This window comes from Symphodus melops (assembly GCF_947650265.1).
Source record: "Symphodus melops genome assembly, chromosome: 14".
NCBI classification, from domain to species: Eukaryota; Metazoa; Chordata; class Actinopteri; order Labriformes; family Labridae; genus Symphodus; species Symphodus melops.
The window spans coordinates 10,177,793-10,205,195 of record NC_136704.1 but is presented as its reverse complement, the minus strand read 5'-3'; the positions used below and the strand labels follow the sequence as shown (position 1 = coordinate 10,205,195).

Sequence of the window (27,403 nt, the reverse complement as noted above, 5' to 3'; positions counted from 1 at the left end):
TAGCATATTGGGCTTTATTTAATAACAATGATAAATACAGAGATACTGCGATAAAAACATGATGGATTAAAAAAGGTCAACATTTTTTCAAATGTAATGGACACTTGGTAAAGCTTTGCAAAGTAACTTATTAGGAAGATGCAGCATAAAAGGTACAGTGAGTTTCAAATAGAAGCATACAAGCAGAAATGAAATTGGAATGAACACATTCAATGGAAAGTGAAAAGGGAAACTCATCACTCTGATCCCGAGGTCAGACCACACAATCTATTTATCTAGTAAGATGGTCACTGTGTCTGATTAGGCATTCATAGACCTGGTAATTTGTGCTGTGAGTTGATCGACAGACTACACAGTAGCACCTGACTAATCATCATGACTGACATGAAGACGGTGGAGGCGAGAGGGGCTTGGATGAATAGACGATACCCAGAAAGAAGACCCTTACTCTTTTTTTTTTTTTAATTCAATATAATTAAGTTAAAGAAATACTCAGTCTAATAGTTCCATCTCATGGCATCTTCATCATTCTTCTTTGGCTTAACCATTTTGTTCATTTACGCTCGTAACTTCTGTGCATGCGGTGCGCTCCGCGCTCTCCTTGGTCAACATTACCGCCGGGATGAAACACATCATAGAAGGCAGATAAATTAAACACGCTCCACTTTCTGTTGACTGGTCTTGAGGTGTCCCAGATTTGGCCTTGATTGCCTCTCACTATGACACACTATAAAACAATTGTTTTTCGGACAGACAGGTCCAGCATCCCTACGTCTGGAAGATCGGGCTTAGCTCACACTTGTAACATGAATTCTGACCTCGGCATTAGAGACCATTGTTATTGCATTTGAAATAGTAACTCAAAGTACTGTTTCTTGTTCAGAGGTGAAGAGCATCACTGTCTGATCCATAAATACAGCACTGAAATCCAACCTGCTGACAATATGTCTGACCTACAGTGTGTCCACAAAATGTCCCCTGTAAGACTTTATATATACACGTGATGGTAGAGTGATTGACTTGAGTATAATAGAAGCATAGAAGTAGTACTGGAATCTGTTATTGCATCCATTTAAGAGACACTTGAGTTACTTTTGCTGATAAAATTTGAAAAATGAATCTACATCTGGCTGCAAAGGTATTTAAATATTTAAAGTATTGGCGTTCTTTGGACAGTGAAATCCAGATGTGGGTAAATCTGAGGTGGAAGCTGTATTCTGATACAGCTGCATAAAGTAATCAGGTTTAGTGTTGAGGGTGTTTGAGATGCATAAAGATGCATTTACACACTTCATCTTTCTCAGCTGTTTCCAGAGAAGGCTGGACACACACACATGCAACTTTTGTCTTTGGAATCATAGGTAACAGTATTTGTTGCAGTACTCCTTGATACGGATGGCGTTCAAATTTAAACATAAAAGGAGTGTAAGCACTTGAAGCAACTGTCTTTGAAAAATCTGTAATCTGATTTTTATGTGTTACCAATACTCATCTATATGCCCAAGCAATATGAGTAAAAAGCAACAACACAAAGGCAGATATAAAGAGTTCTCAAAAACAAACGGAAAAAGCACAACGCATCCATGAGGAGTTCATCCAGCACAGTGGAATACAGTCCAAACAATGTTGAACATAACACTTAAAAAAACATAACTGAAACATATAGTTGTAATACATTTTTCCGACCAAAAGAAAAAAGGCACATGCAGTGAATCTGACTGAAAGAGATAATATTCATGTCCATCTTCTTTTATTTGTTCTTGGCGGCGAGTGGCTTTCGGCTGATCTTCTTCGTCTTATCGTTGTTCTTCTTTGGGGGTTCTGGGTTGGCCTGCATGTGTCTGCCATAGAGACTGAGAAGAAGAGAAGGGGACTTTGGTTAGTATCACAGACGGTTACTGCATTCTCCAAAATAGTTGTGTGCAGCCAATTAGAAGTAGCATAGGCACAAATACCACTCGAAGTATGACTAATGATCTCCTAACCTGCAGTTTGCACGATACAATGCAATGGAAAGACGCTTACTGAAGGCTTTTTCCATTTAAAGATTCTTGGCTGGAAGACATAATTACAGTACTATATTCAGACCAAGTTTGTAAATTACTGTTGAAAAAACTGTTTTGTGATCATAATAATCTGATAGATTATATAGTTTTTAGAGAATCTTGCAGCAAAAAGATGAAACAACAAAACAAGAACAGATCACAATGACTGTGATTCTTTAGTGTCCAGCAGTTGAATGTGGATAAATATTCACACAACAAGAAACGCTATGACCAACAGTGGGCACGTAGTTGTGTAGTCTGTAACGACGGGGATCCCCTGAGGGTTAATAAAGTATTTCTGATTCTGATGTTCAATGTAGTGTCAATTACTGCTCGGCAGTGGACAAGTCCTTCACCCCCCCCCCACACACACACACACACAAACACACACTCCACATGCTCCTCTGTCTGTCACTTGTTCTCTCCCGCGGGTGTCTCTTGCACGTAAAGAAGAGAAAGAGCTCATTGGAGTGGAAACGACTTCTCTCCAGCTTGGTGTCTCTGTCTTTCAACATGCAGCCTGCTACGCAGACATTTGTATCTTTGCAGTACCTCTTTGTCCATGTTTTGTCTGGGTTCGAAAAAAGGGAAATATTTGAGTATTTAAGATTCATTTTGCTCATCTGTTGCTCTCCAGCTATGAAAAGATCCCTCACAGTAAGAGGACATTATGTAATCACTTCTTTTCAATTCTGAGACAGATAGCTGCATTTTTCTTTACAGCTGCTTCTGTCGTTGCACTTCGACTGGTCAACTTTAACTAATTTAATAAAATAATCCTACAAACACAAGAACACTCATTTCATAGTATAAAGAGAAGAGCCATACTCTTGTTATTGGCTAATTTTATTGCAGCTAAGCGCAGATACTAGTAGATTAATTTAAAAGTCAAATATCGTTTAATGTGAGTATCATTGGATCACAGTAGCAGTCCTCTTTCATCAGCAGAGGATGCTATATGGATAACAACAAGTATTCTCACTCCCAACAGTGTCAAGCTGTGACACATGTGCAGAACCATCCTGTTTACTTTTAACTTATTTCTTTCTGTGGACAAACACACTAACTCTGTATATCTATGTTGATCTATCTCTATAGATTGGATAAAGATATCGGCCGATATATTGTTATTTGAGGGTTTTTTTTTCAATCGCTAATATCGGTATAAACCCCCCCCCCAAAAAAAAATCCCATATTGGTCGGACCCTAAAATAACAGAAGTATTATGTGTTTCTAAAACAGCTTCATGAGGTCTTGTTTGTTTTGTTAAAACTTGCACAACGTTATTCTCCGAATAATTTAAAATTTCTCTTTGCCCAAAACGTTTTGTGCACGATATATGCTCAGAATGTATAAAAATACTGGAGACCTCTGGAGTATTTTTCCCCGGGCTGGGAAATTCTGGGGTCATAAATAAAGACTGCAGGATCTGTGTCATTACTGTATCTTTGTTTTTTCTCTACCTATTTTTTTTAATGTGGGCTTTTCTTATTTATAATTGAAAACTAGATGAGCTTTTTAACAGGCACACATGTAAGGGGGATGCCAAGATTCAACACTGAGTTAATAGTTATTTAAAAGAATTAAAGACACCTAACACTTACCTAGCAGCTAACACACACAGACCAAACGCTGTCGGCTTGAGATTGAAGTGTCTTGTATTATTGCTCATCGCATGTCTCCATCTCATGTCAAGACTTTCAGCTGGGAATTCAGAGCTGCCAAATCCCTAATATCTGCTGCCCATCAAAACCACAGCAACCCTATCGCAGAGACAGACTGAAGGAGCAGCGAGATGAGAGGAGAGATACACGGATACAGCCAGAGGAAACACTGGTGTCATGTAGTTAACTTTTTCGCCCTCCCAACATCAGTGCTCTCCGAGACTTACATACTACAACTATCGAATGCTATGATGGAGCTTTTTCCCTTCATATTCCTGCTTTTTGGAGATGTATGCAGCATTTTTACAACCTTCAGAGCCTAGCCAACCCCCATGCAGGCCCTCCTGTCTGCAGGGATATATGTTTGATGAACAGAGGGTCAGACAAAAGGGGGGGATCTCCCAGTCAGCTGGGATGCTGTCTCCCAGAGGAAACGGACGGGGGCACGATGCCAGAGAAGAGTGTCTGGAAGCAGCAATGCACAGTTGGGACAGTTGACAGTTTTAGTCATGCTAGCAGGGTGACTCTAGAGATGACAATGGCTGTCCGTCCAGCCGGCCGGCCTGTCAGACCACCAGTCATCATTCCAAAAGGAAATATTGCAACAGCTATGAAATGGATTGTGAATATAATATTTGTCAACATTCCCAGCACCCAGATGACGAAGCCTCTTGCTTCCCAGTGAGTCCATGGATAGGGCGCCGCAGGTGATTTTCGTGACATCAAAATCAACCAACCGTGGTGTACTTATACCGTTAGCTTTTTACTTTACTTGGCTGCATTAAAGCTTCAAACTTCATGTGAATGGTGTTGGCCAAATGGCCAAATGCTGCTGGGACACAAGTCAGGGCTTGATCACCGGGCTGGGTCGTCTCGACGAGGGTGTATGACGTTGTGAGACCTTTAACACCCAATGAACCCAGCAAACGTCACTGATTGTGCGTCCCAGTGCATCTGTAGGATATGTTATCGTTAGCCTAGCAAAAAGATAACAACTGCTATATCCTAACAGTGACTACTAATGACAGCTACTTATAGTGTTCAATCATGGAGTTTGTGACAAAAACTTTGGCATAATAGATCACAGGATGAGATATAGTATAAATGTTGCAATGAAATTAACCTAAAGTTTCTGGCTATGGATACTAGTTTGTCTACCCTTGTTGCCACTCTAACCTCAAACAGAGGCTGATGATACAGTGTCAGAACAAAGCTACTCAAAGAGTGCAGGAGTTGGTGCATTTTGTACTTAATTCAAGAAAAGCAAGATTATTTATGAAATCAGTAAATGGACAACGCAGCACACTTGGTGCTTTCATTACAAAATAATGTTGGCAACATTTTTTTGTTTCCAGCATTGATTGATGAGGCAATGGAATGAAGGATACGGAGTCAAGGGCAGTCGTGGAGGAGGTAAATTATCTGTCAGCGTATCATAAAGGAAAATAAATAAATCGATGTGATGGGGGAGAATAATGCAGCCTTGTTGATGAAATGTAATCTGACAATAATAACAGAAATGTTATGTTTTAGTGGCTCTTTAATCATTTCCTTTGACTTCTAGCATGTGTAGTCCGATGTGATGTTAGGTCCAAAAGTCTAAATCCATCTCCTGTCCATCTGAATAAGACTGACATTGAGGAGAGCGTTCATGGAAGACTGAGGACACTGAGAGCATGAGGACCGCACGAGACCAAAGACAGACTGAACTGAGAGAAACCACTTTATGACAAATGATTTCAGATAACAGGAGTGTTGTATTCACTGTCATATTCTTTCACAAGCCCAGAGTTAGGTTTTCCTCCACTTTGTAGAGCCTTAGCACAATGTCCAGTATCAATGAACACAGCAATGTCCCATGTAGTATCGCATTTTATTTCATTTAAAGCTAGCTTATTTTGTTTCCCTTGTGTGCAAACTTCTATACCTAGTACTTTAAGTACTTTTTTCTGAGACATCAGGTGACTGCTCAGGCGTAAGAGCAGTTGTGTTCAGTGACTGCAGTCCACATGTCTAAAGCCTGGCTCACACTGTACGTTTTTTTCCCAGGGCGGCCTGTCAGCTCACACTTTATGACTGACTCGTTTACGACGCACGACCAGACCTAAGATTTATGTGATCACACCTGTACAAGCCGATTGTCGGGCATGACCTGAAAGCTCACACTCTGGAGATATGGGTATGTTAGCTAACAATAAAAGAGAACAATAAAAACGCCGCCGAAATTAGCGTTAGCGACACTGAAGAAATTGCTTAGTTGACCGACTCAAAGCACGGAGAAAACATCGTCGACAAGACGTCAGAAGAGGTGGAATTTGGAGACACTTTGGATATTTACGTTCCGACAAATATGAGAAACATGTTCTGTTAACTGTGCCGAAGAAGAGTGCAGCTACATGTGCAACACGACAGACACGTTAACTGGTTAACACAGTATGACCCGTTAAAAACACGCTAAAGGAAAGAAAGGACCAATGAGCCAGCAAGAAAGCCAAGTGATGTACTCTGTGATCTCTTTACTCTACACAATATATTTATTGTGTACAATATATATATGTGAATCAAGAATCAATGAGCAGAACTGAACGTGATATCCAACCAGCCATAACTTCTCAAAATACAAGCATGCACATCTACCAATGAAAAAAGAAACCATTCATTATACTGTATACAACCAATACAGGGAACAGAGAGTTAGCTACAGATCAACACAAAGATTTCCCATTCCTTTTAAGAGTGAGTGTGTGTGTGTGTGTGTGTGTGTGTGTGTGTGTGTGTGAACATTTCCAGTGATGAACTGTTAGGGCCAATTAAGGGCAGAAGACGAAAAGCGAATGGATTCAGATTCCTGATGATGTCTTTATGGAGCTCTGCTATTCCATACGGCTTAATTAATCACAGCAAACTTCCGTTTCTGTATCTGTGTGTGTGTGTGTGTGTGTGTGTGTGTGTGTGTGTGTGTGTGTGTGTGTGTGTGTTAAGAGAATTGAAAGTTGATTTCTTTACCCAAAAGTGTACGTGTGTTACAAAGATAAAAATATGTATGTGTGAAGCCGTGTGTGATAAATGCGCAAGGAGGCCAAAGGCCATTGATCTGATGGGGGGCCTTCCTCTCACAGCCAAATCATCTTCACAAGAGATGCCAGGCAATTTAGCAGCTCCTTTTATAGTCAGGGAAACATTAGTGGGAAGGAGAAGAAGTTGGGAAATGAAGCAAATGAGATAAGGGAAGAATGGAGCGAGAAAGGGGAGGTAAAGGGAGAAGATGGAAGAGGATGGAAGAATGAGGAAGGGGTGTGAAAATATCCTAATTAAGATTCATGACAAACAACTTGATCTCAATGCCGGTGGGGGAAACATGTCTCCCCTTATCATTAGTTACGTACGTTTCCTGCTGACCCACCAGTCCTCTTAGGACGATCTGTGGTGAGGTCATGGCTCTTTGGTGGATGTTATGCAAAGTGTTATTATTTTTGTTGGTTGTGAATGAAAAAATCCGATGCTTAACGTCCCTGCTGATGCTCCAGTAATAAAAGGTATATTACGTAGAATTGTACAACGATGTTTTCATTCAAATATGTAAATTAAATTAAAAATGACTAAACCTACGTGATACATTTATTTGTTGAGTACTAACATTTACTCAAATGTTTCCAACAGTTCTTAAAGACAAAAAAAGCTGTAATTTCATCGTTGTAACCTGACGTGTCCGTCGCAGTAGCCGCCACCATGAGCCGCCATGCAGTCACGAAATGTTAATGGTTGCCAAGGAAACACTGTATGTTCGGTCAAAGACCGCCGCATAAGGAAGCATTATGCTGTATGAGCTGCTGTGATCAAAACTTCATGTATTTGTATTCACTACGGAGAGCCAATACAAACGCAGAGTTCGTTTCATTGGAATAATGGCGAAGAGAACGCACATTATTTCCCCGCGAGCCTCAATGTCATCTTTGTTTTATTGTTTTGATTGAGAGCCAGTTGGCGGCAGATTTACATTCTGTGCATTTAAACGTAACCGTTAGAAACCGCTGCAGCCACTTTAAGTGAACCCTGTCAGATGAAGGTAGTGCAGGATCCCTTCTGTTGGCAGAAGGGGAAGAAATACCATCTGTTTACAGTGAACGTTCTACTAATACTGTTTGTTCGGTGTCACTTTTTTGTGTGGGTGACCAAACATAATAATCTGCACTTCCCTGCGTCAGGCATTACATTTCCCTGAAATAAAATACTTGTCACCACAAATAAATTGCACATCAAGGTGATTTTAGGAGACATACAAAATCAGTGTCAACAAATTCGAGCAGTGGAACGTTCAAGCTTTCATGCATATAAAGATACAATATGTAGATTCTCAATCAATATAATAACTAAAGAAGATGTTGAGGCTGGCGGGGAATCATGGGAGTTCTCTTTGCTACCACAACCCCAGATGAACTCATCATTGACTGTAGGAGTTGTTCGTAACGGCGAACAGGCAAAACAGACCCGAGGATGAGCTGATGTTTACAGACGACCTCATGTTTTCAAGTATAATATACGTGACGTTTTATATCACAGCAGCTCATGCAGTTATAGTTGTAGTTTACAGCTTCATTCTGCAGCGCTCTATGACGTCCCGTTACAACTTTAAAATTATAATGAAGGATTTCTGTTGATTTCTGAATATCACTGTTGGAAATATTTAAGGTAATGTAGATACTCAATAACATATATAGCAAAACAGCTGAGGCGACACTTGCTTCACAGACTTGAGAACAGCGAGTTTAACAGAACTTTTCTCTTTCCCAGCAGACTCAACAGAAGGCCACCAGCTTCAAATGGACAACATCCTTGTCCAACCAGGCAGAGAGAGGCAGTTATGGATGTTATAATCAATCAACTTCAGATCATTATATGCTGATGCTTGAGATATGTCTTTGAAGATTAGCAAATAATTACTTGCACTTTTGCACCACTTAAATGAGGATGGCTTGCTTGTTAGTCTTTTACAGGACATTAATACACTGATTTAATATATGGAATCAGTATCAGTTAATAAAATGACAGTCTGACCAACTTTTCAGCAATGTTGCACAAGTAATGCATTACATCACTCATGTCATGGATATACTAGCTTAGGCTGTTTTTTCACATAAGGCACAACTGTTTTGTACACTTGTTTATGTACACAATCTGATACAGCAGGGGGCGCTATGCACATAGTTGGTTTGCAAATCAGCAAAACTGCAGAAAGAACAAAAGCAACCATGGCAACCACCCTCGGGCAGAGTCCATCCTGCTCACTGTCAATTGTTGGTTTTTGATATTTCCGCGACGCCAACAACAACTTCTTCATACTTCCACTTCGATCAGGCAGCTCAGAGGATGAAAAGGGTCCGTGATGCAAGGATTTTTTTTTTTAGATTTACTGCATATAGCAGCCCACTTCCTTATTTAATTGATTGACATGTTCCTATCTCCCGTTTACTTGAGTGCACATGAAGCGTGCCTGAAACTACCTCTTCAAGTAGACTTCGGCACAGTACCTAAATACAGTCCGAGTATGTTATGTTTGCGTTCACACTGATCCAATGAACCAGATTTTGGGGTCAGTCGTTCTACGAGCCGGGCCCAGGTGTCTAATGTGAAACCACCCTTAGCCTTGGTGACTTCACACAACAATGCAGAACATGGCCATAGTTTTCTGGTTACACAACCTGTCAACAGATTCAGGCTGGAGTCATATTTCTCTTAAAAACATTTGGAATATCAATCTATGTCTTTTCATTGCTGGAGACAAACGTTCCTTGCATGATGATGAGTGGTTCGCAAATGCTATTTTAGCAAAAGCAGTTTATTTAGCAGTATAGTGGGGGCACAGGCCTCCTCCACAATAAGAAGTTCTCCTTACTTAGAAATCTGCATTTCAAAGAATTAACCAGTATAAAAGGCTCTTCTAGCAGCTAAGTGAAGGACTAAGGGACTGAAACACATTGTTCGAGCCCAAATACAGAAGATCTGTATATCTGTGAAATGGGGGCAGGCTTTGGGGGCTGGACATGAGCCAGAATGAAATACTAGCTCTCCAATTTGAAGATCTTCTCACTGCAGGCCCCTGGTGCAGCAATCTTTGTTAGGCATTTAGGCGTGAATATAATTAGACAGCAGCTGACAGGGAAGGACTGAGTAATGTGCCTTGCACAACTTATCAGACCTAGTCAAGCAGAAATGGCCAGAATGACATTAAATGAGATGAAAGAGAAGTAAAAACTGGTAACAAGTTGGTGTGAGGATGATGGAAACTGCAGAAGGTTACAGGTTTCCTTCATCCTTCATGTGCAATCATTAATTATCGATTGCTGTGGAAGCGTTTCATTCAAAAGTTGTATTCCCAAAAGTTTTCTGTGTATAACAGAACTAGCCCTGAATACTGGATACCCCTTGAGGTTTCACCATCATATGTTAACCTGTTCATTCACTCTTTTTGTAAATCTATATTGGTTGCAGATAGAAAAATAAATAAATAATAATAATAATAATAGTAGCACAAATAAAGTGTCCCGTTTCACACTGATCTGGACAGAACACATTATGCTTTTTGCATAGTTCAAATGTTATTTGTGGAGTTAATGCCTTTCTTTAGTCAGAGTTCAAACGTCACTGTTCTGGACCCTGGACAGATTGGAAATTTGGTGAGTGGACTTTTTGAGTTTCTAATTGAGTACCCCTGATCTACAGCATTGCTACTGCTGCTTGTTAGTTTGTGCTCCTCTGACAAAGCTCCTATTTATTGAACTCCATCCTTACAGACTCTGTGTTAGGACTTTTTCAAGTTTACTCTTAAGACTTAAAGCCTTGCTTCGTTTTTCCACCACAACCAACCCACGCAATTTTTGCAGAACAGCTACTACAAGCCCTCCACCCCAATCCCTTTCTGTCTTTATGCGGGTGCTGATCTGTATAGTTGACCCAGTCCTCTGACCTCCCATTGGAGGAGGCATGTCATTTCTCTACCAAAAAAAGAAAAGAAAAAAAAAGAGAACTATCATACTACTTCAAATTTCACAATCAAATCCAGCCAACTAAATTAGACAGAAACTACTGGTGTGGACAGCTGTGTGTGTGTGTGTGTGTGTGTGTGTGTGTGTGTGTGTGTCTTGACAGGGTTAGAACTTGAAGGACATTTAGTCAGGTGTGATGAAGCTGTGAAGACTCAAGAAGGTCTCTTTGGGAAATGTTTAACACCTGTCCAAAGACAGGCTGTTGCTAGGTGTGTCAGTATGTGAGAGTGAGTATGTGTGTGTGTGTGTGTGTGTGTGTGTGTGTGTGGACTCTCCATCACTGTTTCACTAATTCACATGCAATCATACATCTTTCCCCACGCACTTACAATCTCTCAGTCTGTTCTAACTTTGTCTCCCCCATACTGAGTGGATGTCTTCAGTGTGATGGCTATCAAACTAAAGATAGCTACAGTTTGAGTTGTTAAAGTTTTCACCTTGTTAAGTGTAGATGTTGACCTCTGAAGTTACAGTGTGATAGCAGGTTTTACAGAACACAACATCGTCATCAACTTCAAAATTGGTTTAAATGTTTTGAAAATCATCATTCTTTTTAAAAATAGGATTGTGTTTATATCATTGTCCCTTATTGGACACTCACTTTCACTTTCTATACTGAGACTGAAACATTGAGAACTCAAGAGTCAGTTTGTCCTCCATGGATACTGATAGTGAGGAGGTTCCACAGGGTACTGTAGATGAAACACTTCCTATCACCTTATGTTGGGACCTTTTAGAAATACTCATCAAACTTTCATTATCAAGCAGATTAAACTCCATTACATCGATCACTCAGGCCAGCTGCTTGGTAGACACTACAGACGGTTCATGGTAGGTTGAAAATGTTCTACTTACTGACGTTAACTTGGCCGAGGTTTGCCTCGATCCATTACACAGTTTCACCTAACATTTTTTCATGTACCAGACTCTTTTGTCAAAGGTGTTCAGTGCTGAGAGAGGGTTTACAGCAACAGCCGTCCAGCATCTTTTTTTTTTTTTTTTTTTTTTTGAGAGCTCTGCCTTTTTGGTGTGACTTTTATTCTCAGCGCACAAACGCTATATGCAAGGGCTTCCGAGCACACAGCCAAACGCTAGTTGGACACGGTGTGAGAGTTCACATAAAGCTCTTTTCCTGTCTTACTATCATCATTGCCAGCTCCATCAGGAAACTGAATTGTGCTTCTGCATGTTATCTCTTCTTCTCCCTTCCAGTTTCCTCTTTCTACCCGTTCTATCCGTCAAGCCAAATAATAGTCCATCCAGAATATGATCCTGCTCGGGGTTTGAGTGAGGTCATCCTTCCTAATAAGATGAAACACTAAACTGGAATTGATGGCTCTCTATAAATATGGGTGCTATATGCTTTACTATAAATTAAATGTATCCTCACTGCTTAGGTTTAGTACAAATCAAATAAAGTTAATGATTTTGACTTTGCATTTGGCTGTTTGTGTTAAAGACGAGAAGTCTGCATTTCATTGTAGCTATTTTGAAAAGGCAATTTGACATGATGGAGGCAGATGGAGGGCTTTAAGTGTGGAGTGTGTATGACTATGTGTGGCTATGAATTAAGTGTTTTTTTTTTATGGGAAAGACCGGACTTGCAATGGGGATAGAAGTCGATGTTGGTGTTTGTCTGCAGGTGTATTGATGAAAATGATGGATTAATTATGCATGTGTTGCTTTTATGAATGCTGGCTAATCCTGACAGTGACTGATCACTGAGATACAGTTGATGTCCATGAGACAGAATCGCTAGACTCTCCATCATCGAGACTGACAGACGCAGGTGACTGGTCCATTTGATCTTCTTGTCATTAAATATAACGTATAGCTTTTCAATGCAAAAATGAAAGCTGGATGTTATTGCTGTTCAGGACAGATTCCCATCTTCTAGAAGTCCAGTGGGAAAAATACATGACTTAAAAAAATGCTATGAGTGATGTGTCTGCGTCCGTTTAAACTAATTAGATGCAACAGCGCTGCACTGAGCATGTCTTTATATACTGCTATTTAGTTTGATACTAAATATGTGGCATGTGGCGCCCCATAAGCTGCCTGCCTGGCAGTATGGTACAGTGCCTGGCCTGCTTACCCCGTGTCAAATCGGAGGATGAATTCCTTAGGACCCCTGTCCAACAAGAATTCTTTACAGGCAGAAAAGTGCTGGCTGCGCTCTCGGGAGTGGTTGCATGAAGCGTCTTTGAGCGGAGACGAAAAGCGCCGCAAGACCGTCCTGTCGACTTGCAATTGCGGACAATTTGGGGCAGCAGCAGCTTAGTCAGTAGTGACTTGGGTTGAGAATCGGAGGGTTGCCGGTTCAAGTTCTGATGAGGGCCAAAATATGTAAGTTGGTCCGGTAGCGGGAGAGGACGTGTGTACAAGGCACGATGTGTAGGCGGCAAAACTACAAGGACTATTATACACTGAGGAAAGGGCGCCCAGACGTTTAACAGCACCTTTCTGAAAAGTTGAAACATTCTCAACTTGAGTGTTCAGAGAGGTCGCAAAAAAAACGTAGCCATTCAAAGCACCTTTAATTTAAGGCAATTGATATGTGCAGATAGATAGACGCTGATACTTTTGATAATTGTCTGCATCTATAAAATACCTGTTTCAAGTCTTGTAAGTCATTGGTAACAACATGGAATTACAATATGCAGTTGGATGAGTTCAAAAACAGGCCTCGTCAGCTTTAATAACAAAACGTATTCAACGGTGCTGATTTGAAATATATGCACTGACCTACAGGGCTAACTTGCAAACGATTACTCATAGAAGTCAGAAAACACGACTGGAAAGGAATCAGGCTGAGGACTGGTCTTTTCTGTTGCACTCACACACAGTCTAACAGTGCAGGGATCAGTTCCAGAGCATGCCTTCAGAGCAGCAGGCTGAAGCATCCACACAGAGGATTTGCAGCATCTCCTTCTAACTGAAACAAAGAATTCATCGCAGCTCCGCGCTACATAGAAGTGCAATCTGTGGCACTTCCCTCTCAACAAGGCAAACCTTTTCTACACTCTTGTACACATGTGCAGGATACATCCTGCATGTACATTTGATGTCCTTGATATGAGAAGTTGTATATTAGACCTTACAGATAAATTACAGCTCAGATCACAAGTGAACTGTTTGATAAGCATAAGCTGTAGCGTAAAGCCTAATTTATACTTCTGCGTCGAATCGACGCCGTAGCTACGCGGTCGGCGTGGATCCCTACGTGGAAACCTACGCAGTGGCCTGACGCACACCTCAAAAAAATCCTGACGACGCGAACCGTAAGGACTGTGATTGGTCCGCTCAGAACGTCATTTCCAGCAGTTGCTGTTCCGGCCATAACGGAAATATTAAAAGGTTGTATACGGCAAAGAAAATCGGCCCATTGACGTTCGAAATGAGTGAAAATGCATTTCTTCATCCAGGTTCCTCAGTGGGCTAACGGGTGTATTAAATTCACCCATTTTCAGCCTCGATTGGTTTAGTTGTCGGACAGACCACCTCCGCAAACGTCTCCTTCGTCACCACTGCTCCCTAGTGGCTTGGCGGGGAATTGCAGAGTAATGCGTTTCCTTGACGGAGAACTACGAATGCTCAATGACAGCGTCGGGCCTAAGCCATAGGAACGGCATCGATGCAACACAGAAGTATAAACTAGGCTTAATGCTGACTGTGCAATGTTTTACTGGACTGAAAACTGCATCTGTTAAATCTGAAGATGTCGTGTTCCTTCTTTGGCTCCCTATATATCAACCACCATCAAAAATGTGCATAAAATGTAAAAATGCATTCAACACATTTTAGAATGATTAGCTGGTGTCTGTCTCTCTCCGTCTCTTGCTCTCTTTTTTCGTGTGAGGTATTCGAGTTATACCAGAGTGTGGTGTCCTCGGAGGGGAAAACGAGCACGAGCCTGTTGACTGTGACGCGTAGCCAACCAGAAAGCGAGGTGACGTAACGGTGAGGAAACACCGGGAACAAATCACCTCCATATCTGTAGCAAGTACAGTCCATGCTCCTAATGTCTCCACTCCTTTGACCAACGGCTCTTTTTAAAACGGGTTTTTTCAGATAAAAACACAGCACATGCGGTCGCCATTGCATCCTCTGTGTCCGTTTGTTGACTCTGTAGTCACGTTTGATCTCGAGAGAATTTGCGAGGTTTCCCACCTGCTTGGGGGGATGTTTGCGAGTGACATCAGTTTGTGTGTGTTGCGTTGATGTTGCTGTGTGGCCGCACACTGTACGACCAAAACTGTGAAACCTCTGATTATTCATCGCCACAACAAGATTTACTGTGGGTGTAGGAGGGATAGTTTTTGTGTGTGTGTGTGTGTGTGTGTGTGTGTGTGTGTGTGTGTTATTACTTACTACTTGTAGGTCTCAGAGCGAACATACTCGAACACGTGCGAGACACCCAACTGGAACTGGTCTGCTATGGGAGTGACCCAGGGATTGTTTTCAGCTTTAAACACCTGTTTAGGTCCAGTCAGATCCAAATTACCTGCAGATACACAGAGAGAATAATAGTAAGAATAATAAATATACAAGAAATATAACGAAGGCCCAGGTAATCTTAATGTGGTAAAGCAGGTGAGAGAGGAGCTGAGATTGAACTTGTCATTGTCTTCTGCCTTCCCTGAAATGTCTGTACCTCCCCGATAACACCAAATCTTTCTCTTTGAATGTAAAGCCCCAGAAGAATAGCTGAGCTCTCGGGTACAGCTAATTGGGATCTCAACAAATAACCAAATACCATTGCCTGAGGCCACCATGTGTAAGAGTTTACACGTGTGTCTGTGTGATGTAACATATACAATATGTCTCTGTATGTGTGCTTTGTACCAAGTTCAGGTGGCAGGACGGTCAGCCTGTTTCCCTGGATGTGAAGCTCTTTCAGTTGAGCCAAATCGCCTATCTCCTTGGGCAATGAAATCAGATCGTTGTCCCTCAGACTCAGCTGGACGAGAGAAACAGAAGAAAAAATAAAAGAAATAAGTCAGACAAGACAAACTGAATATCTGACACATTAAACGTTCAGAAAATGCAATACTCGATGAACATCAGACGGTTGTTTCCTTTGGCATCTTCTGCTATTTATAATCCACAACTACTTACTGAATAAAACTTCCTTTTGAAAATGGCTCTTTGGAGTAACAATGTTATTTTTCTTCAATCTCTTTTTGGCGTGAGTATCAAAGGCCTTGACACATGGAGTTCAGATGCCTTTTTCAGATTCGTTAAAGCGCTACGGTTACGCACAGACACCTGGCACACTGAGTCCGCTGCGTTTATTTTTCAATTCGTTACAAAAATCCTCTGTATGAGACGAAATGTCTCGAACTCATCATGCACAGAAGACGAGAGCTAGTTTATTTTTTAAACGTGCTTCTATTTCTAATGGGAAACAATCAGACTCGATGTGTGATGGCCTTAAGGTTGAATTCTATTACCATCTCTTGTCCAGTGTTAGGAACCACTTTATATTTGATTTGTTTTAGTATGTTCATCATTAAACTAGTAACCCCACGACCTCTAGCCCCCCAACTGCCCATCATGGCGGCCTCATTGTGTCTGTTGTGCCAACATTAACTTACTATCTGCAACTTTGTCAGCTTTCCGATGTCTGCAGGCAGGAGCTCGAAGTCGTTGTCACTCAGATAAAGAGCGCGAAGAGTGGCTGTAACACAAACTGCTTTGTTAGTCGAGTTGGGTTTGATAAATAAAATAATACTTCCTCACAAACTGATTAATCCTCTCACACCTGCTGCTCGTCTGTCAACTCCAAAAACACTTACCACAAGTTTATTCCATTGCAAATGTGTGTGTGTGTGTGTGTGTGTGTGTGTGTGTGTCCCTTACTCAGGTAGAAGAAATTTCCAGACAGAGAGTTGTGGTTCAGGTTGTTGTAGGTAAGGTCCAACACTTCCAGAGCTGGCAATGAACCGAATCCTCTCGGCAGGCCGTTCAGACGATTCATTCTGTTTTCACAAAGACACAAATCCAAAACATTAGTTTCACTAAAATCATTCTGATTATTATATCATATCTGAAGATGTCCGTCTGTGTCAACCTGCTCAGCTGAGTCAGTGTCGATAAATATTTGTGCTGGAGGACTACAGCCTCCATTCCGGGGTCACACACCAACCACTTGGCGTTCAGCGCCCCAGAAGAAATGCATGTCACTACAGCTAATATGCTCATCATCATTAACATATTACACACTGCTTCAGAAAACACTGAGGCTGCTACATGACTGCTGAACAGTAAGCACTCACATGTAGTATCTGCTCTCGCTCTCGCTCTCTCTCTCTCTCTCATCGAGATTGATAATTTAGGGGTAAACAGTGATACCAAACCAGGTCAGGAGACATAATGACAACATAATAAGGAGGAAAATCAGTCAAGTGTGTCCAACTATCCCAAATTGAATAGGGACTGTGTGCAGAGGGTGCACTTGTGGTCACTACGACACGTTTTAGCAGTGTGTACAGTAAATTCTTTACACCAGTATAAAACCACCACCTTTGAGAATATAGGTATTAAAAGTGCTATATATACAGCAAATCTTACGTTTATTGTGTCAAACACAAGTGAAATAAATGTTTCTGGATGAATAAATTGTGGTCCTGTTTAAAGCCCTATGCTTAAGGGTTATGGTGTTTTGGTTACTGCTTGTCGCTGTGGTCTTACCCTCACTGAAGTCAGCATCCAAACAGGAAGAAAGATGCTCCATCGCCCGTACGGACAGATTAGCTGACAGGAAGGATGACATGCACATATATGCCCGTCTGTGTTTGTGCGCAACCGACAGGTCATAGGGACAACTATTCTATTCAAATTCAATTAAGTGTGCTTGACAAATGAGATTAAATTATTACAAGGTTTGAACACACTCCCACATCTACACACACACACACTTGTACACACAGCCAACACAAAAATAAACAGACAGTGAAAAGTGAATGCACAACCTGAATATCAGTGGGAGGCTTACACTTTTCAGATGATGTTTGTTTGTGGATCAATACACAACAAAAGCTCCCTTCCTAATCCCTCTGTCACTGAGACCCTGCCAGCGTCAGCCTGCACCCATATCAAACACACACACAGGGACCAACTGGTGGGGAGCTAAACCTTCCTAAACTTCCTCTGCGTAGGTTACATATAGGCACAAACATATTTCATTCCAGAGAAAATCTTTCAGTTTGGATTGTAGAGCACTCAAATATCCATGTTCCCTCTGACTGTCAGTTTATACGCATGGATTGTAATTTAGATTTGGTTATTACTACGTTCATTCAAGGCAAAGAAAGTAAGTTTTAAAGGGGACATATTATACTTTTCAAACAGTCCCCTGTGCTCTAAATGAAACATCTGTGCTGTGCTTTGGTACAAATATAACATGAATCAAGCAGCAGAGGAGGTTTGTGACCCTGTAAAAATCAGCTCTCTCAGAACGCTCCGTGTTGGTGTGTGTGTCTCTTTAAATGAGCCCCCCTGAGTTTATCCAGTAGACATCACTCGTCTGTAGAGAAAAAAAAAATGGCTGACCTGTGCAGCAGTTTTATTTTAGGCTGGAGGTGGAGTCCATGGGTGGAGACATCAGGGGAGGGGATTTGTTTTACCAGAATCCAACTTGTGATGTCACAAATTTGAAACAGAGCATTTTTCTCTGTGTGGTGAGACTAAGACGGACCACAAACAAAGGACTGGATTTATTAATTTATTTCAAATGTTGTGGGTAGATAGACACTCAGGTTATCGAAATAAATGTTCAAAAACACTGTCAACGTTGATTTTTCATAATACGTCCCCTTTAATTCAAATTGGCTTCAGCTTTACGAGCCATTATTTCTGTTTCTGTCTTGTGTTATCCTTTATTCCAAGTCTAGCACTAAAGGCTGAAAGGTTTGTAATAAATGTTGTACCTAAATCTTAGTTGGGACAGCCTTAGGGTGGTGTGGGCTTCACTGGGCAGATACACTGCAGAGAAGGAGAGGGGAGTCTAGTGGACTCAAAATTGGAATTGGAAGAATATAAGACCGTAGAGGAGCCAATCCTCCAGGCAGCAGCGGACGAACAAGAAGCAACTGTTATTAATGATACTGCTCGTCAGTGCTGGAGAAATCAAAATCTGTCTTTGAAGGTCTAGGCTCGTGTCGGTCTCAGACTGGACGGAAACCAGACTGTAAATCAAGACTGGTCAAGACCACCACTGAAAGGTCAATTTTTCCAGTTTTACTGTCATTAGAAGGAAACAAAGAACAAATCACTTCCATTCATATGAAGTTGGATTTTTATCTACCGGTTACGGTCACAACATTACGATGCGATTGACACGCCCCCTTCAGACAAATTAACGATTTTCCTGTGATATTTATGGTCTCGGACTCGCCTTGCTTTGCTCTCCCTCTCAACCCCTTAATGTCGTGGTCTGGTCTCGGTCTGGAAGTGATCTGGCCTCGGACTCGTGTAGTGCGGTCTTGACTACAACACTACTGTTCTTACACACATTTAGAGAACATGAGAAACCTTTTCAGAGCTTCCCAAGAAAACGAGAGAATCGAGATTGACTTGCTGCTGTGCTCTTCTGTTCATGTGTGGTGAATGTTTCAAAGTGTTTGTTGTTAGATCAGGTCATCGATGTACAGCAGCACTCCATCAAAAACATAGTATATAATATATATATATATATATATATATATATATATTATTTAAATATATTGTGTGTTTTCAGAGTATTTAAAGTTAATTAATGATTGATTGGGTTTAATAATCGTGAGCACATCCTTTAGCTCTCCAACAGCACAGAGTTTCTTCTCTGAGAGGTTTACTACTTTTACACAAAGTTAAAGATTTGAGCGTTTCTTCCCGTGCTGGGCGCCACATACCCCAGGTTGAGATGTTTCAGCTTCTGGAGGCTGCTTATCTGAGTAGGCAAGTCTTCAATCTGGTTGTTGAACATGTTTAGAACCTCCAGGTTCTTCAGCTCGGAGATATTAGCAGGTACCACTGGAAAAAGAAACGACAAGCACGTTAAACACAAGCGACTTTCCAAAGATGTGTGTAGATGCTTTTAAATCTCGAACACGTCACGCAGCACGTGCTTGCTGACAGACATCATTAAACCGAAAAAAACTGCAGGTCACTGACACACCTCGTGTCATTGACGACATCGTCCCTGACTCTCCACGACTCTACAACCTTACAGTTGAAGAAAAAAAAAAAAACATATTGCTTTTTCCTTTCTTCATTTGGGTCGTCAGTGTTATTCCCCCGTGGTCTGTGAGGCCACAGAGGCGGACACAGATCAATGAGCTGATAACAAAGAGCGGGACATTTATCGGATTATCGAGAAGATCAATGAAGAAAGAAAGAGATTAAAGCAATGAAAGGAAGAGGAAACCAACCATGGCCTGACCTGAATGCTGCAAGAAGAATCAGTGTTGGAGAGGTGAGGTCTTGGGCATACTGATATATCAGTAGGACCTAAATGTTTGTGTACGTGTGTGCAGGATTACTTTTTCAACCTACTACTAATTCACATCAACAGAAATATGAGTTATTAAGATCATTGACATTTACAGATACAAAAAAGACACTTTAAAGCTGACATGTTTTTTAGTAAATTGTGACACATCAAAAACCTACTATTGTCAGAACATGCCCAAGTTGGTGTGCAGCCAGGTCCATGAGCCTCAGCATGTGGTGTTAAACTGGTACAAAAAAATCTCTAAGAAATTACAGTTTGCAAACTTCTTTTCTACTTACATTATCTTTGAATCTGTTGCTCTAACTCGACATGTCACCCCATTTGCCAGTGAGATCATTTGATTCACAAGAATCTCTGAGGCTATCCTGTCCTCGTCTAATTCCCAGGTTTCAACGTGTGTCACAGCAAAAGGCTCGTGCTATTTGCATAGTGCTCAGCTTATGGGTTTGGTTAATTGTGTTGTCTTTGCTTGTGTGTTCTGGTGTTAAGCGTCCGTGAGTCCCTTGAAAGGTGCAAAATAAAGCCAAGCCATTATTATTATTATTATTATTATTATTATTACTTGGGAAGTCATCAGCAGTTTAAAAAACGTGGCGGTCACTAGGCTTGGATACAAAACTCACGATACAGAGGCCACATCGCGTAAAGACTAATTCAGACCTGGTTGGGTCCATTCAAATAAGATTTGAGACCACTTGGCACGTTATGCTGTGGGGAAGCCTTTCCCAAAGGATAATGAATGAACGCGTTTGAACACAGAGGCAGGCCTGGCCCGCTGCTACACACAGGTTTTTATTATCCACATGTATTAATAATACTAACCTAAAGTTCATTCATGATATTAACTTACATAGAACAGTGTCATTTCGAAAGCTGCTGTGGCTGTTTGGTTTTGCTTTCTAGATCAAGATTATGACCTGATGACCTTCAACAGCATCTCATCTCCTGCGTCTTTACTGATCCTGATCTTAGCCCTTTATGACTGAGTGAACCTGTCAGGGCCTTCTAGGTCTGTTTACATCTTTATGTAACAGAATATGTAAACTATACAGCTCCATTCTACATTTTACTATAGTCAATATAACACTTGTTAGAAGTAGCGTGTGTTAGAAATAGGTTATAGGACAGTGATAGCCAGTGCCACCAAAAGCGAAAGTGTTGTCAGCTCTTGGTCTTTTAGTGGAAAAAGAAAAGAAGAATCGGAGGCGACAAATAAGGAGACGGCGCACTATGAAGGGTGAAAGCATGGATAATACAGCGGCGGGCTCGAGGGGCTTTCCCGAACCTGTGTCGAGAGCTGGAGATAAATGAAACCTCCGAAAAGCCAATCAGAGAGATTCTCTCACCGATCGCCGGCTCAGATTCAACATGTCGAATTGGCCAAAAGAAGGCAGACGATGGGTGGCGAAGGCGCAAAGGAGCCGGGCACAACGCAGAAGCTAGGACGACACCAACAGTCGGAGTAGAACCGACAGCCGACGAGCTCTTTGGTGTGTCAGGGCCTTCACGAAGCTCATCATATCAGATGCCTGATTGAAACGTCTTAAACCGGCTCAGTCGAGCCAACGTGTGAACAGAAGGTTTGATGTCACAGTAGAAGCACAATGGGACACTGCAGCACTTGGCTGGGTCACATGACCAGTGTTTACAGTAAAACAGCCAACAGATAGATGGTCGAGCGTGTCTAAAATGTTCAGTAAAGAAGCGCTGGTTTTAAAAATCCCACAGGTTCAGTAAGTATGTCAGAAATCAATTTCATTTAGCTGCCCCCCCCCCCGCTCCTCTCTCTGTGGACCAACTGACCCGAATCAATAAACCAGCACAACATCCAATCTAGGTGGACAAACCCACAGTATTTATATGGTCCTCCATACAATATGAAATTGATTTCAATATTTGCTCCTCTTCCTTTTGTTAGTTATAGATTGTTAGTGTGAGCTGCTGGATTACTGGTTTGTATGTTGAGGTGTCAAGAAGAAAAGAAGAGAAGAAAGTCAATGAATGAAATAAATACAGAAATAGAGCCGATGACAGAACAAGAGACTTTTGGTTTTGACATGTAATTTATGAAATGACCACATCAGATGGATGCTAGCACATGGGGAACACAGAGAGAAGTGCTCCCTATGTCCCCTCTATGTAGGATTTATCAATAATCTCTCTGACTCCAGAATACAGTCATGTTCAGCAGCATTACCCTCATCCTGCCCGACACAGTGCAGAGGTATTTATCACCAAATGATAAAAACACACACACACACACACACAGTGGTGCTTCATGCTTTTTCCAAATTTCGCCCTGGGATTAATAAAGTATTTCTGATTCTGATTCTTGCGCAGGCCGCTCACAGGGTGGGACAGTCAGGAGTTTGTTTTTTTTCCACAGCCGAAGTTAAGGAGCACACTTTGCCAGTGCCTGCAGGAGGTTAACTATGCCAGCTATCTTATCAACATTTTGTCTGACAGGCTAAAACATAATCTGTTTAGAGTGTGATATCTTTTCATCTCAAGCTAAAGATTAGAAAGCACACGAGAAGGTGAACATGTCAGTGAACGAGAAAAACACTGATAAACAAGAAAACAAAAAAATGTTTCTTCATTTAATGAAAAGAAATGTAAAAATCAAGTGTCCACTTCAACCTCTCAACATGTGACTTTAAGTATTTGGGTGAAATGTGTCCTTGATTTAAGGTTTTTGCTACCCATACTGGAACAGATCATTTCCCTAAAAACATTTTTTTCATATTTGGATGATTCGATGATGTCAGAATACTGTTAACTTATCATACATTTTTTAAATGATTACACTTGAGTCACTTAGCAGGCACACTGCTGTTTGGCTCTTAACAGAAGGCCAGTTCAAGGTGGGAAACCTTTCATACCTGCACCACAGAGGCAGAATGGTGGGCCGAAGTCATCCCGCCCCTGATCCACCGTCATAGTTAGTAACAGAGGTGTAATGAGGGGAAGACGATGATGTGTAACGGCAGGGCGGATCAGTGTGTAAGAGTCCAAGTCAAATTTCCCTCGGGGGACAATAAAGTGTATGGTACTGTGCGTGTTGGGCAGTTTTCTACATTCGGGAAAGACGCACAGATTTACCCTTTGAGTGAAATCTTAAAATAAAGAGGAGAAACAATAGTCCTGTTGTAAACCAGTATGCACACGAGTGAATACAGTGTTCATAGTTGGTTCACTTTTCTTTGTCATTTTCTTTGAGGACTTTGCTCTGCCACACAATAAGAGAAAGCAGGACGGACAAAACAACAGAGTTTAAAGAAAAGTGCAAAGAAACATGGTTTTTTTTGTTTGTTCGTTTTCTAAGTGCAATTCCAAAAGAACATGTTTTTATATCTAACATTCAACATTCAGACAGGACAGACAAACATACATTTAAAACCAAAGCTTTATTTTGGCATTCATATGTATAGAAGTAGTTTTATTACACATCGGAACACAGAGTGAATGAGTTGCTGGGTAAACAGTGACCTCTGCTGGTAGACATCATAACTACATCACTTATTTCGACGAGGCTGTTAATGAACGAGTTATACTTGGACATGAGCTTCTGCTTTTAACAGCACTGACAAACTCTGAAAATGTCATGAAACTGGATCAAAGGTAGAACTTGTACTCAGGTCCTAGATATTAAAGAACACATTTAAGGTGCTTGTACTTTCAGGGAATCTTTTCTCAGCATGTCTTTTCTACATGTGCTCCGTACATCTCAGGGAATCACTGCTCGATGTGACAAAGAAATGTCACACACACACACTCCACTTTTAGAGCGTCCACGCTTGATCATCTCTGGATCCCAGATGTTTGAAAAAAAAATTTAATAGCCTATTTAAGTCTGTTCCTTTGACGCGGTTTTGTCAGACATTCAGGAGGGATTCTTTTTTCACGTTGACGATAACGACGTCACCTCTGGAGACATTTACCAAACAGACATGTTTACTCCTTCTCATGTGACACAATTGTGTGCGGCCTGTGTGATACGTCGTCACTTCCTGTTTGTGTCACTGAGAGAGCAGAAGGAATGAAGCGAGCAGCTTACCTGTGAGCTTGTTGTGGCTGAGGACCAGCTGAGTGATGTTCGAGAGAGTGACTGAAACGACACGGAGCATCACGTCAACACAGCATCGCGACCAACTCTGCACCAGGTTTACTCATGCAACTTACTGCTAGATACAACTGTAATGGGATTACAGGATTCAAACATGTACAAGCAGGAAGGTATTCATTTGTCAAAGCTCGTATTATAACTTTACTATTTTTAGCTAAATGAAGTCAGGGAGAGGGGATCAAACTGCTCCTTCAGAACACTTGAAATAAAATGACTTAAAGAAATGAGGCTCAAATGAGGATCAGAAGATCATTGTGTTTCCTATTTCTACAATCTCTCTGTATAAAATGTCAATAAAGACAGAATGTGATGATTCAAAAATCAACAGATGCAAACTAGCCTTCTGGCTAATTCTGGCTTTTTTTAACCATGTATAATCATGTGTTTTATGAAATTGCACTGTCCCCTTTTAAATAAACTAATACTAATTGAAAACAACAAAAACAACAACGGAGAGGGAGAGATAATGCTGTGTGTGTCTGTGTGTGTGTGTGTGCGTGTGTCTGATTGGCCGTGATTTGGACCAGGTGTGTTAAACTTTTATAATCCCTTGAGTTGCAGCACTCTGTACTGACTCATTGTCTCACCTTCACAGATAGTGAGTGCGTGCGTCTCTCTGGGTTTCTCGGCTCTTTAAGAAGCGTGCGATTCTTCATAAGCGCCCAAACATGGCTTGATATTTCCCATGACTGGTAAGAAAGGGCAGCCTATGTTCTTTGGATTGTAAATATTGTTGGTTATTTTTCCACCTGTGGGATAACCTAAAGATAGCATCCCACTCCCCTGCATCGTTACATTGTCTGCAGTACAAACAAATTAACGTACAATTAACTAAAGTAATTAAAGTAAACGAGATAACATCACCCGCGTGCTCGCCTCCCTTCACTGGCTTCCTGTTGGGTTTAGACTCCATTTGAAACCGTTTAATACTTGTTTTCAAGTCCCTCTCTTTTACCAGAACTTTCCCTCCCGTACACCCCGACACGACATCACTCAGGTCCTCTGAGGACACTGTCTCTATCGTCTCTCGAGGGCGCCCGGTTCCTCTCAGTGCCGCCGCTCGTCTGTAGAATGAACTGGCTCCCAAAGTAATACAAAGTAAAATAATAATAATAAAAACAGACAATGATTTCTGTCGTGTACATCTCTGCATTCACAAAATGTGAGCTGAAATGCTCGAACGTAAAGATGATTCAGAAACTCTGCTGCCATATCTCAGTTAATCTGAAACAGACAGAAGTGAAGTGTACAACTGTCCTGAGGTCCCACGAGTGAAAATGTGACTTTCTGTTTGGAAATTCTGGATGCCCGCTTCTCTGGACTGAAATAGACTATCCAGCGTGCTGTCAGTGCACAGTTCAAAAGCCGGCACTAGTGATTGCATGAGAATGTGTTAGTGCACATGGCTGTAATATGTCTGAACGGTTGTAATAAAACAGTTATAGTGAAAAGAAATGGCCTCCCTGCTGTCTCCACTTGTCGCCAATTGAAAATATTTGGACCCTTAACATATGAGACCCTTAACTGCTGAACAGCTGAAATCCAACATTACAAAAGAATGGCAAAAAAGACGACTCACAAAACGCTAAAGAAAAAGTGATGTAACAAAAGTCAGACATATGATCTGGTCCATACTTTTTATTTCTATTTTGCTGGCAAATAGTTTTCCAAAGAGAATGTCGTTTCTACATTTTATTAATTTAAACATGAGGGTTTCATCATTCAGCAAATGATTACATTCTGTCTTCATTTAACACAACTTTTATGGGAATGGGGTTGTTTACTTGGAGCATGAACATGTATTATTGATCAGGATCCACAGAGATCATAACCATCACATAAAAAGACATTTGGAGTTTACTAAAGCTAAAGGTAACTCCATTGACCCACCGTCTGTATAGTCGCTTGTTTGCACTTCAGTGTACTGTAGCAGCACTTTATGTTAAATAAAGTGGAATAATAACAGTGTAGGTTGTAAGACTGACACGTATCATGCAGTCACGTAGTTTGTGTTGTTTACAGACTGGAAACAAACTTACACAGTCCTGGGACGTCCATCATGTTGGAGATGCCTCTGTCGCACATCTCCACCTCTGGGAGGTTTTTGTCTCGACTCTCCTCCACGATCTTCTTCAAGGATTTGGACATTTTTTCAGACAGCTGATCCAAAACAGTAAAATGTTTAGTTATGAAAGTCCTTCTTCCGACTCAAACGACCAGAGGGTTGAAGCCTCTAACTGAAGTGTTAAATCAAGACAAACATTAAAAGGCTTCACCTTACCGTTTACAGAAGATAACTGGAAACAAACTAAATGTAAAGCTTCTGGTTGCTTGCAGTGACTTCGCTCACACCCTACCGGAAGTGTATGCGAGAGGAGCTCCACGCCATAATAGGAGACTTCCTGTTCCTCGTGCAGCAGATCAGGCTCCAGACATTTAAACCAACAGTCCTAAAAAAAAAACTACACCAAACTGAAAAGTAGCTGCTCACACTTAGTTTAAAAAAATATAATAAGAGAAAGGGAGAACAATATTTAAAGAACTTAACAGAGACACCAGAACGCGTATTATAATTTAATAATCTAACAGCTCATTCAAGTTTATTTTCATTTCAAAGATTGGTTAATTAAAACGGGTTCTTATTTTTCTTATTCATGCAATTTATGTATTTATTGTATATATATTTGTTTATTATATTATTAGTTTGGCAACCTCTTCGTTTCTCATGTCGATGTAGAAGTAAGGGCTGTCTGACTTCGAAATAAAATTAAAAATGTTTCCAGCCAAACATAAAAAAACTTATACTCTTCCATTAGCTGCGGTGTCACCCTCTCTTATTTGTTTGGCAACAAATGTTGCTTAAACAACTGCAATTATCTTTAATTTTAACCCCAAAACAATTACAAACACATTGGATATTCAAATGTGAAGATCTTTCCTGTGTATTCCCAAACAAAGAAAATATGTCTCAAATGTTAGTGTTTAAATGTATCTTTAACTGTAGTTCAGACTCCGTACCTGATGGTGGC

At 41.0% G+C, this 27,403-nt stretch overlaps 1 protein-coding gene across 2 annotated transcripts; it reads right to left on the bottom strand.

Moving 5' to 3' along the window:
- On the bottom strand, positions 1 to 26,665 carry rsu1 (Ras suppressor protein 1). Of its 2 annotated transcripts, XM_079361816.1 has the most exons (9): positions 26,658 to 26,665; positions 26,414 to 26,537; positions 24,306 to 24,356; positions 19,647 to 19,767; positions 16,615 to 16,733; positions 16,350 to 16,432; positions 15,598 to 15,712; positions 15,124 to 15,256; positions 1 to 1,853 (listed from the first exon to the last, which is right to left on the bottom strand). In XM_079361816.1, the coding sequence occupies exons 2-9, from the start codon at positions 26,520 to 26,522 to the stop codon at positions 1,751 to 1,753; spliced, it is 834 nt and encodes a 277-aa protein (XP_079217942.1). In that variant the 5' UTR covers positions 26,523 to 26,537; positions 26,658 to 26,665; the 3' UTR covers positions 1 to 1,750. The 2 variants fall into 2 exon arrangements, with proteins under 2 accessions (XP_079217942.1, XP_079217943.1); XM_079361817.1 differs by lacking the exon at positions 26,658 to 26,665 and having other exon boundaries at positions 26,414 to 26,541.
- Positions 26,666 to 27,403: the final 738 nt, after the last annotated feature.